Here is a 12,982-nt window from a genome sequence, read left to right as displayed (position 1 = left end):
AAGCCAGTGTGTCACTTTGAAATATCAGCAGAGGGGATACACCAAGAAAAAAAATAGTTGTCTTACAATCTACCTCATTCTAGGAAGGAATACACTATTGCCTAGCCAATAATGATCTCACCATCGCACATCCCATATGAAGTCCAACCTGCTGTCAAATCCGCAAGAGAAAGGCTAATTGACCGAAAGACACAAGAGTGCATGGACTCAGCTTTGTCATGTCCTTTCCAAAGAAGATGTAATATAAATGTGGCATTAATTGAATCATCACCACAATTGCATCCCCCCCAACAGTAACTCTTCATCATTGCCAAACCCACTCACCCCATTTTAGTTCCTTAAAATGAAGGGAAGGCATAAAGTGCTAATAGTTATGTTGCAGTACCCATGGCAACCCATTCCATATAGAATGCAGCAAAGACGTCCTTGATGAAACACTCCCTTTGGAACTGATGGCAGGAAAGTAATGGGCCAAAGCATTATTTTTAGGCAGTCTGTGATTAATTGGAAAATACACTGAGCTTTGACCATTAAGCTTTCATTGTGTTCCAGTTAATCAGAGCTAGAGAAGGTGATTCAAGCTCAATTATTCCAAGGCTGTGTCCTTGTTCCTGCTATAATACATTAAGTGCAACACACATTTCAAACAGGTACTAGTCTGAACATATGTTAAACAACAGTCCCTCATTACCTTACACAAATTATGAGGGGCAAAATCCAAGGAGTCAAAAAGAATAATGCAGGTAAATGGGTAAGAGACTTTATGTTAGTATTTTAGATGCATCCTACAGGAGGTCACTCTTAAAGAATGAATTATCCTTGGATAATTCACCTAAGAGAATAAAAAGTGAAATTTCATCTAGGTTGTACAAATTGGTGTTTCTTTAATAAAAATAAATAAATCACCATAACAATTACCTTTTTGGAAAAAATAAATATATCTGTATTTATATTAGAAGATGACACATTACTTTCTAGTTAATTTTTTAAATTTTACCTTGCCAAGCCCAGCTAAAAATAGGTAAATGTCTCTAAATTACCCAAAAAATCCAAATGACTCCAAATATTCTGATTTCTGGTTTCTAAGGTTTTATAAATGAAATATATATATCAGATTTAAGTATCATGGAGACTGTACAGAGAGGCCAAAATAAAGCTGCTTCGGGTCACTTTGGAGATATGCTGTTTAAATGATGCACGTGTCCTAAGAGGGCAGAAGCCGCACCAAAGCCATGCTCCAGTCCTAAGGAGTGGAGTGCAGCTTTCTTGCAGCTTCTGGCTTCTTTAGATGCATGTGTCATTTAAACAGCATACCTCCAAAGTGACCCGAAGCAGCTTTATTTTGGCCTGTCTGTACAGGCCCATGGTTATCTTTAAGAGGGTGCAAACTAAGAGCTACTCAAGGCCAAAAGTAGCATTGACAACCCTGAATTAATGCCTAATTTCCTGAAAGGTTGAGGGAAGAAGGTGAGAATGCTGTATTCTTAAAGACACAAGGAGCTAGGCTTGGGTGATAGACTAGAAGATAATTTCAACCAGAAAAGTACCACTGTTAGCAGATCGCTTCAGCTTTGCATCCTCAGAGTTTCCCAAAAGCTTTAATGAACATTTTTGTACAGAGGCATATTGACTGCTATGCATCAAGGGTATTCCCACCCATGGTTTTCAGTAAGATTTGCCTGCATACAAAGCTTTTTGGCTTTGAAGAGATTCATTAAGAGCTCCACCATACCTCTGCCAACACGCATATCTCCTGTGGTTGAAGGCATGCCAGTAGGAATTTTAGCTTGTGTAGCCAGCATGATGCGGTCCAATGAGCATTGGATCATGGCTCTGGAGAGCAGGGTTAGACTCTCTAGTCAGCAATGGGAAGCCACTGGGTGACCTTGGGAAACTTACAGGCTCTCAGCTTCAGAGGATGGCAAACCTTAGGGTTTGTCCTAAATTGGAACTGACTTGAAGGCACACAGCAAACACCAAGCATTGGCAAATAAATAAATAAATAAATAAATAAATAAATAAATAAATAAATAAATAAATAAAATAGGCAAAGGTTGGTGCATCCAGATCATCACAAAAATCTATATCTATCTAAAGCTATATGTATTATCTATATTTTATACTATATTTTACCTCTTATTTAAAAGGGAGCCATCCCCTGGTGAAAGGCAAGAGTGCAATCTGTCCTGGAAGCACCAAACTCCCTCTACTCTCTCTTCCATCCAGCCTTTAGTGTGAGCCAAAACAGTTACGTCTGCCATAATTTTGTAGGCTCTTTGCCATTGTTTTTTCTTTGCTTGATCATTTAGATCTTTCGTTGCATGTTTTTAAGTTTTACCCATGACTTATCCAAGAGTCATATCAAAATCCATAATTTTGCCCAAAAACCTCCCATCGACTTATACACGGGGTTGACTTATAGTCGAGTATACACAGTACACTTTTAAAAAAACTTGTTCTTAACTAAGGACTGGAGAACAGCTTTGGTGCAGCTTCCAGACTCTTAGTGCATCATTTAAACAGCATACCTCCAAAGTGACCTGAAGCAGCTTTATTTTGGCCTGTCTGTATGGGGCCTAAGCCACAGTTACAGATAAATCACAGTTGTGACACTGTCTCTCATTATGTTACAAATCCAAATGTAACTTTGTTACATCACAGATTTTTGTAGGGGAAAGGAACTCATTATTTGTAAACAGTTCTTTTCAAGCTAAGTACAACACACACACACACACCATTTGACCACACAATTAGAATAACCATTGCCTCCCAAAAACAATACTCTACAGTGACTCGCCACAGGTCAGCGTAGAGGGGCACCCCAAAGAAGAGATACAAGGACTCCCTGAAACACCATCTCAGGCTTGGCCAAATCGATCACCAACAGTGGTCCGCCCTGGCATCACACTGGGAGGCATGGAGACGCACTATCCACGACGCTGCAGCCTTTTTTGAAAACTCACGCCGAATGAGTCTCAAAGAGAAATGACAACGCAGAAAGAACCACAACTTGGAAACATCATCCAAGGAGACATTCTGCTGTGCTTTCTGCAAACAGACTTGTTTAACTTGTATCGGCCTTTTTAGTCATCAACGTGCTTGTAGAAAGCGCGGGATGAGTCCTTCCTGAATCTTCGTTCGCAAAGAAAAGCCAGAGAGAGAGAGAGAATAACCACTGTCATTTCTGCTTACACAAAGTACAGTGCAACTGTTGTGAAGAGAGGCAGAGATCATACTGAATGGCAGGATTTTAAGTCATGGGGCCATTCGTAGACTTTTTACTTCCATCAAATAAATACTGATTAAAAGGCAAGTTAACCTCTGACAATATAGAGGTCAGGTCCCTTGAATCTCATTCTATGAGAATACTATGATGCTGTCGCAACCAAGCTCAGCTGACATAACTTACCATGCCATTCAATACCCTTTGATCAATATGTGCCTTTTGATGTTGAAAGCCTTCCTGTGGGTAGATAAAATGAAGGTAAGAAAGTAGGTTTCCAATAGCAGCCATTCTCATCGTCACTTTGTGTTCTAACCACATGAGAAATCTGATAGCCCCTTTGCAATGAAGTTGAATATTCTAGAGCAGCTGAAACACTGAGGTAGACAGATATAATCCAGATGTCAACCAGATGATGATATAAGAGAGTTACCTTTAGTATGTAGCAGTCTTAATTTCCCAACCCTGAGGATGTGCTACTACTTATCTCCTGTAATCTAAGAAACAGAAAATGCAGATGGATTTTGTAGCAACTTTGAGACTACCTATGCAAAAGAAATGGTAGATTAAGCATTTGTAGACTTGGTCTACTTCCTCAGATGCATGGAATGAATCAGTGCCTAGGAAGGAATAACAGAAATGCAAACCTTGTGGGACTGGTGATGAGGTAATAAGTTCACTTTTAACTAGGGATGTTGAGGGTCAAAGGCTGGAGGAAAGATGTTGCCTGAGGCAGGGTGGGATGGCCATTTGAATGGTGGAGGGAGGTTTGGGATATGGTATGTGCAGGTTGGGAATCAGAAAAGGGATATGATAAACTGGCTAAGAGCGTCCTTGTGAGACTGGCGTGTCAACTAGTCTTATAATATGTATAGTGTGCCTGGAAGCCAAATAATATACAGTCACCCTTCCTTTCTCATGGACTTGGGATCCACATTCTTGAATAGGCACGGAGGGGCAACCTCTGTTATCGTTATTGTCAATGGACATTATCGTCAATGGGCATGCCTCATTCAAGCCTATGGGGCTTGAATACATGCTAGTCTCCATTTTTGCGGGGGACAGGTCCAGAAGGAATCCCCCACAAAAACAGAGCGTCAACTGTATTATTATGATCCTTGACCGGAACGCAAATGCTAATGTAAGAAAGCTATTAAGTATCAGCAGTCAGGTCCATGTAGGGTTACCAGACTAGTATTATCTCAGCCAATGAGATTTCAGGGCCAAAACGTAAGATTTCAGGGCCCACAGTGATGTTATAGGGAGTGGGCCTGATAGCTTCCAATGTGTGGCAGAGGCAAACCAGGAAAAATGTAGACAAGCAATATCAATTTGGGCTTAAGATGGCAAAAGTTATTAATGAGAAAAAAACCTAGGAGAGACTGCAGCAGTTTGCTTTGGTCTGAGCTTACTGGGAAGGGCAAGATTCCACCCAGTCCTCTCCTCTCCTCTCCTGCTATTGAGTTAAATGAGTGGAAATAACTTTTGCATTTTTAACTCAGACTGCAACAATTAAAGTACACTGAGGGCAAAGGTGGAAAATTGGAGTGGAGCAAAATTAGGACAATTTAAAAGCAACTGAAAAAGTGGGATGACAAAGGATTAGTTGGGACAGTTGGAGTTCATGGGCCCTGGTGATGTCACTGACTATGATTTATTCAGCTTTTAAAGAGCTGTACAGAGTACGCATTCAAATTTTTTAGGAAAAAAAATCAAACGGAGAAAATACACACAGTTTTCAAGGCAGTGCTCTCTCCCTAAGATTTGTCTCCTTTGTCCTGATGACTGTGAAAGAGGGTCCAAGGCCTGTGAATCAGGACTGAATTATGACATCTGAGAACTCTAGGCCCAGAGAATCTATCTACCTACTCTGTTCAGTGCTCTGGAATAGTCGGAAGTTTCCAGTGATTCAGAAGGTGATAATAAGTTATTCCTGTATCAGATATGCCTTCTCTATATTATAGGGCACAATGTCCACATGTAAATTACAAAGGTAAAAAGCTTGAGAACCATGGTATTAGACCCCGGACTGCCTCTGGACTCTACTTTTGGTTTGTCATTGCTGGGATACCTCCTCCTGTTTGGATCATGCTGACCTGAATTCCTTGAACTACTTTTGATTACTTTCCAGAAACCATCCAGTCTTCATCTTGGCAAAAACAGGGCCACACCTCTAGATTGGGGTGGGAAAAGTGTTGCTGGGGGGATTGGTGCCCCCTAAAAATGGGTTCGAGGCTCCCAGACCTCTCAACACCCTCTCAAAATTGAGTATGGGTGGGAATTTCACCACATTTTTGCCCAACTCAGTTGTTTTATGTTCAGGAGAGGCATTTCTAAAAATGGGAAATAAATGTGTATCATCAGGCCTATTTATAGACATGTACTCATTGTTAGGACTTTCCATCCATATTAAATTGTCCAGCTTTAGCTGTGTTGGCATCTTCTTGGTGTCTTTCTTGGTAGGAGTTGGAGTCTCCCTATGTAACAGCATATTTTACTTGTTCTCTACAGTTTTAGCAGGTGTGGAATTTAGGCATACAAAATGTCATGATGATATATATGCTGAGTATCTCTTATCGAGAATTCTGAAATCCAAAATCCAAAACTATTTTCATGTGTGGCAGAGACAGTGACACCTTTGCTTCCTGATGGTTCAGTGTAAATGAACTTTGTTTCATGCACAAAATTATTTAAAATATTATAAGGTAGGTATAAAATTATTTTCAGGCTATGTGTATAAGGTATATATGAAACATAAATGGATTTCACATTTAAACGTGGGCCCAATCCTGAAGATATCTCATTGCGGAAATGCAACTAGTCCAAAATCTTAAAAATCCAAAATTCAAAACCCTTCTAGTCCCAACCATTTCAGATAAGGGAGACTGAACCTGTAGCTGTACTTTCATATGTTTTCTCATGCTAAACTAATCTTGATGGCTAATCCTGTTTTGAAAATTGAGCAGAAAAAAAATTATATGGAAGACTTGGGCTGATACAAAAATTCTTAGCATCAGTTGATTTATTCTCATGATGAATTTCTTAAATTTGTTGGATTAAAGGTGAGATATGATCTGCTGGCTTCAGACAAATGGCAGTACTTTTGCTTACAGCGTAGGTGGGTATTTAGATGTATCCTGCAGCCCTGAGTCTCCACTACCATTTGGAAACACTAATCTGAATCTGTGCAAAAGGGAAAAATAGAGGAGCCTACTATATTTGTTTATAAATATTTATTATTGGCCATAAATATGATGGTCTGAGCTTTAGAAAAGATTGGAATAAAGAATTAGAATGGATAGCTCAGTTTTGCCAATCCAACAGATCATGGCTCCATCCCTGCTATCTATGGATAGTAAACTCTTTAGTTCTAAAAGAAAAACCCTTGCTTTGTGTATATTGGATAGCACAACATTGATTTAGTAATGGTTTAAGTACATCTGCCAACTGCTGGCACTGTAGGTCTCTTCCTGCTTCTCAGATAGTTTCCTTTCAGCAAAATATTATGAGTCAAATTTAATGGGTTTTACCGCACTCTTTGAATTTTGTGGCCTTTGACCTGTATCACCCATCTTGCAAATTTTACTGTTTTGCTAACAGAAATTGATTTTCTGCATCCTTTCAGTGTTGCAGGGTCATAAATCTCTATTCAGTTCTATTTCAGCTGTTTATTAAACTTCCCATCCAATATGATTTTTGCATGATAAAAACCAAAACAAAAATATGTCCATGCGTTCAAAATTGTTGAGTTACCTTTGCTATGGTTCATTTTAAACCTCTAGTAGTAATAGCCTTTAATAAAAATGATACTCCTTTTTTAAAGAAAAACAACATGGCATGTTGAGAATCTTGGCACATAATATGATAACAATGGTTCATTAAAAGGCAGAACAACACTGACTCAGCTTTTTGACAGGCCAATGAGAAGCTCCTGGGAATAACTGCACAGGCAGATCTTACTCCCAGATAGCAAATGCCGAGAATCCTCTTCTAAAGCTCTACTGTAGTGACAGACCTATTCACAGACACAGCAGTACTCCCCAATGGGAAATAAATAATGTAATGCAGTTTCTGAAAATGGAGTGATGTACCACACTGCAAGTACTATGGAGCTTTGTTATATGCTGGGGTTTGGTTCCAAGATCCCCCGTGGATAACAAAATCCATGGATGCTCAAGTCCCATTAAATATAATGACATAGAAAAATGGTGTCCCTTATTTTAAAAAAATGGAAAATCAAGGTTTGATATTTGAAATTTATACTTTTTCAGAACATTTTCAAACCATGGATGTTTGAATCCATGTATAAAAAATCAGTGTATAAGAAGGGCCAACTGTACAAAGTTTCTTACTTCTATTCAAAAGAGAGTATACTTGCATGCAAACATAAACAGATATATGCAAAGGAAAAATGATTTATATCTAATTTAACATCTTAGCTGGTCACCTGGTTTGACTGTATTGGGATAGGCATCTGCAGTGGGTGACAGTGGTCAATGTTTGCCACTGTGTACCCACAGCCAGCTTCACAGCCACTTTTTACAACTCTTGGGCTAATGTGCAGATCAAAATTTAGTTATTTTTAAACTGTTGTTTTACTAATGGGCACAATCTGTTCAAATTACTGAAATCAGGAATGCTAGACTTCAGACACGACATGCCATTAATATACATGATGATATGCCACCTGTCAAACTAGGCTATTTTTCATAGAATCATAGCAAGAATGTGAGTGGAACTATTAGTATTAGGATACCTTGGATAACTGCATCATTTGGGGATCTATATCTCCATATTTTCATACTTATCATATAGAGGGCCAGACATGTTCTTAAGAGGTCACTTTGACCTTTGGAGAACCAGGTGAATCTTCTCATGGGAAGGTCGTGGAGATACAAAGACATGTGGAAAGACCCAAGGAATGGATGTACTAATAAAGCTCTCAGATATCCTTTTGTACCATGAGACAAAGGTGAAGCCAGCTCTTTCTGCCTATCCCCTGCTATGCTCCCAGCCAACTTCACCGTCCATTCATGCTTGGGATGTCCTCATCCAATCACTGTTTTTGTTTAGTACATCAACCAGTCTGGAATCCCATTGTCAATTTCTGGGAAAGGCCATCAAGTCGTACCTTGCAAGATAGGACCTAGCACCCTTTGAGGTTAGGATCTCCAGTATAATACTGGTCCCAAAACCTAGCCTCACTGCGCACACGGTATGCATACAGTTGTCTCCCAGTCTGTGCTATGTGTATGATCTGTGTTGCCCTCAGAGCCCAGTAAGTTGCTGGTAAATTGCTTTGAAGAAAATAGGGAGGGAAATCATACACCAAGCCTAATTCATAGAAGCCTGCTCACAATTATCAAAAGCAGTGTGAAAGAAAATGTAGCTCTTTTGGACATGCCTTGAAAATATAATTCCCTGAAAAAGCAAATGCTTGAAACTGCGGGATGGAAGAAGCCTCCATTTTCTTGCTCAGCTCCTCCTTATCCAACTAGCTAGATAAGCAAGCCACCTCCCAGCATTCAATCACTCTAATCATGACCAAGCAACTGATTCAGCAACAATGCAGTACTTCAAACATAGCAATGCAATGATCAGCAATGCTAATAAGGAGGAGAGGAAAGATGTAACAGGAACCTGCTTGGTTCAATAGGAAAAAGTGGCAGCACTCATCTAAAGGAAATCCTTTCCCTTTTCCCAAGGATAAGTTATTCATTCAGAGGCTGGATGGCCATCTGTCAGGGATGCTTTGACTGAGAGTTCCTGCATGGCAGGGGGTTGGACTGGATGGCCCTTGTGGCCTCTTCCAACTCTATGATTCCTGTGGAGAAACAAGTCTGAGCCTAGGGACACTGTTTTAGGACCTACTGCCCACCCAACACTGGATGATTCCAGTCACAGAGCTTAGGACAGTTACTTTGGGGGGGCAATACATCCCAGAATCCCCTCTCCAGTCAGCATGGCAATGCCAAAAAAACATTTCCAAGCTCTGGTGTTTCTGAGCTGCAAGAATCCGACATTTTCCTGAAGTCATTGTGATAACAAGTCCTCTCTGCACTCTTTTGTTCCCCTCCCACACCTTACACACACACACACAACTGTAATAAGTATTTTGCTAGTTGCTAAGATACAGCTACCATGGCATGAATATCCCATTTTGTTATTAAAAGCCATTTCCCGAGACCTCTCTCTTGGGTCAGGAATATAATATCTATATTGCAGCAGTGTGACAGTATAAAGGGATTCTATTAGCAAATCTCAATGCAAGATCAATTATGGAAGCATTGTGGAGAGGAAACTATTTACAGATGTGTTTGAACTAGGTGGGAACTGGGGAGATGAATGAGAATTTTGTTTGGAGTTTATAGCACTTTGAGAAAAAGAGAAGGGAAGGAACTAGGCAGGATTTCCTCTCGACTGACAAAGTGCGCTTTCCCCCACAATACTAAGATGATGACCTTCTTAGCAATAAGAGACTTTGCATCTCAATAGTCACATCTACCTATGCCAAGCAGATTCACAGCCTGGTACTAAATACAGGAAAGTTATTTAATGCAATGATCTTGTCTCCTTGCAAATGTGGTTTGTATTGCTGGCCTAGAATTTATTCATACATGCATACACATCATTTGATGACTTGTGTGTGTGACTGAGCCATGACCACAAGCCAAATCACATTCTGTGTGTACATTAAACAACACATCAGTACAAAATACAACACTTACCAGCAGGATCAAGTTTACATATTGAAGTGAGAGTCATAGTGTGATAAGAAACCAAGGAATGGGACATGCATATGAAGTAACCAAGTATCACTGGTACATGTAGGCTATCAATCGCGTAGAATTTTGTTCATCAATGCACCTGGGCTGTAGATCAGCCAAAATGAAAAAAGAAGTAATGCAGCCTGGGTGTTCTGACACTTAAACACAGATGTTTAAATTTATATTATTTGTATTGGCAAGATAACAATCTCTGATGACGTTGTGTTTACACAGTCTTATCACTTGCACTAACAGAACAACCAACACCACAAGACCTATATTGTAGCAAACCAGCTAGTTAAGGGGAACATGTTCGTAATGTATAATGCTGGAAGGCACATTGTCTGGATGCCATAATTATGTGTACAATTTTGTTACGTTACTTGAATCAATTTGCTTTGTACAATGAACAAAAATGTGGGAATGATTATGACAGAAGAGCATGAGGATAGATGTTTTCTTATCAATGTACAAGCAAATAAAAGCAAAACCAAACCACCAACAGCCATTCACTGCAAATCTCATGTCCAAACCTGTAGTTTGAATTTATACTCAAGCATTTGTTCCTGCAAGCTGTATCAGGACTTTAAAAACCACACTTGAAGTCACTGATCTCTGTGCTGGTAAAGCACTTTGAAAACCAGGATGTTAAGCACATATTTTGGCATGAGGTTATAAGAGACAACACTCAGAATAAAGTCTTTTGAAGAACCCAGGAAACACATCACTGGACACGATGGTCCTTTATATAATAGCCAGTGGGTATGTGTAAATATAAACTATCTGTAAATTTAATAGAATGTTTAGTAATGGATGTAAAATTTGCTCTTCTCCATCTGACCTTTGCTAGCCATTGAAAATGCCACAAGGCCATTATCCTAAGGCTTCTCATCATGTCTGCAAATACCGTGTTCCAGGATACCATTTCTAGCTCCATCAGAAAGCATAGATCAATACATTGCTCCTCTTCTGTTTGCCACCCTTCCCATTTCCAGCAAGGAATTAAAAAGATTAATTCAACATTTGAAAAATCCAATACTGAAATTATCCCTGATGGCAATATAAGAAGGAAGAAAAAAATGAATGAAAAAACCCTGTATAATTTAGAACTCAGTCCCATAGGATATTCAGGGCTTTATTTTAATTAAAGCCAAAAGTCACTCCCTCTCAGAATTCAACCTCCTTGTGCTATACAAAATGAATCTCCCCTTGAAATGGCATACATTTGGAGAACGATGAAAAGTGGGTCAGTAGGTCCACATGCTGTGGGAAATAACTGAACTGTACACACCATCCCTGCTTACACAGTCAATAACAGGTTGTGCTTGGCTATTAGGTATTCCAGGTAATAGACATGCATCAGCAGCCTAGAAACCATTCTCTGGTTGCTAACACAACCATTCCTAAAGGCACCATTAATTGTTAATAGGGACACATATGTAGGCAGGCAAAGGCACAGGCCCTTGGTGTTTATTTCCTGAATAATGCAGAAATCCAGGCACCCATATAAGAAAACATTGCATTAGGCTATTGTAAACCACGGGCTATTGTTACTGTCATTAATTAACACTTGTTAGCTGTCTTTTTTTAATCAAAAGCATCCCAAAGGACACAATAACAATATGACAGCCATACATACATTAAAAATTTGATACAGGCTGTTAGCATTATCGTTGGGTTTGGTGATCACAGAAGATCGACTACCCCATCACCTTTCTTGACCATTTCTTACACAAACCTACAAAATCCCATCACCATCACCCACCAATGTAATCCATCAACAGTGACTGTGATCTCGCACCTGCAATCCACACTGACCATCTCAAGCTCAATATTTCCTCTACCCACTTACCATCAACAAGCTCAGAGCCGACTCAGGGGCTCGCTGTGCAGCCATCGTCTTGTCCTCTTGCACATAAATCCTCCCTTGGATTCAGACAGATCCTCTTGGCCCTCTTTCAAGGGCAAAGCATCCACAGGCAACTCTTGCAGCCTATAAACATAGAAATCCAAAACTAAGCTCAGGGAGAAAATTATCTTAGAGAAGAAACAGAGGCTTAAGCTCTTTCCTTTTTAATTCTACAAGGTAGAAACAAGCCTGAGCTAGGCCAAATTTTACACTGGAGAGAAAAGAGGAATGGAGCAAAAAGGCTGCAGGAGAGGGGGAGAATCAGATTGGAATCTGCAGGACATATTTGAAAACAACAACACAGTAGGTACACAGCATTCATACCTAACACACACCTTAACATGTTTAGTTAAAACTACAAGAATGCTCTAAAGCCTCCCAATCTCAGCATGGAAAATAGAATTAATTGCTTTTAACTGCTAGGAGCATAATTTCCATTGTGAATCAGGCTACTGCAACCCAGATTTTATCCTTTTTCCTTTAGCATTTCCTCTTCCCCACCAATACTACAGTAATAATGCAAAAGAAGGAAAATACATCACAACATACCGCTTGCAAAACAACTGTCTTCTCTCTTCCCCCAAAGCAACGTGCTTCCCTGTTTAGAACGCAAGCGTCTGCATAATCCAGACATGAGCAATGACAGAGCAAAAAGCAAGGAGAGCAAGCGCTCAAGAGCAACATTTACCTTTATTATATTTGAATGACAACTCGGGTATGCGTTGACCCTTTTCACCTTACTGAAAGGAGAGGGGGGTAAACTATTTCTCCTTCTTGTCTCCAAATGGACTCAGCTCCCCATGGAGCTAACACACTTACAAGAAACATGTAATTACTCAGCCTGCCCTGTTAGTGTTCTGATCACGCCAGCTGTACCGCATGCCTGCTGCAGTCGAGCTTCCTGTTCTTCTCTGACTCCTCTGCTTTCATAGAGAGATGCATGTTAAAATTCCCTGTGATGCTCAGATGGGCATCATAAGGCTAACTGTAGGGACATAGGAGACCACTAAAGGTACAAAGAGCTTGAAAAGAAGCTCTTTCTTTAAAGAACAAATGTAAAAGGGATGGGGGGGGGGTATGGGA

General features: G+C 39.9%; 1 protein-coding gene across 2 annotated transcripts in view; it reads right to left on the bottom strand.

The window, feature by feature from the left end:
* LOC149312631 (FERM domain-containing protein 4A-like) overlaps nucleotides 1-12,704 on the bottom strand; it is a 508,349-nt gene extending 495,645 nt beyond the window's left edge. The window contains exons 1-2 of one of the 2 annotated variants that reach the window (XM_089525042.1): nucleotides 12,588-12,704; nucleotides 11,843-11,983 (exon numbers count right to left, since the gene is read on the bottom strand). In XM_089525042.1, the coding sequence (XP_089381168.1) occupies nucleotides 11,843-11,887 (45 nt within the window). In that variant the 5' untranslated portion in view covers nucleotides 11,888-11,983; nucleotides 12,588-12,704. Of the gene's footprint in view, nucleotides 1-11,842; nucleotides 11,984-12,448; nucleotides 12,482-12,587 lie in introns of those variants that run through there. The other variant, XM_089525041.1, reaches the window with a different exon arrangement.
* Nucleotides 12,705-12,982: the final 278 nt, after the last annotated feature.

This window comes from Sceloporus occidentalis, unplaced genomic scaffold, assembly GCF_023333645.1.
Source record: "Sceloporus occidentalis isolate IW3139 unplaced genomic scaffold, rSceOcc1.0.p SCAF_5, whole genome shotgun sequence".
In the NCBI taxonomy this organism is placed as follows: domain Eukaryota; kingdom Metazoa; phylum Chordata; class Lepidosauria; order Squamata; family Phrynosomatidae; genus Sceloporus; species Sceloporus occidentalis.
The sequence above is the reverse complement of the archived record's forward strand: the minus strand, read 5'-3'. Positions and strand labels throughout refer to the sequence as shown.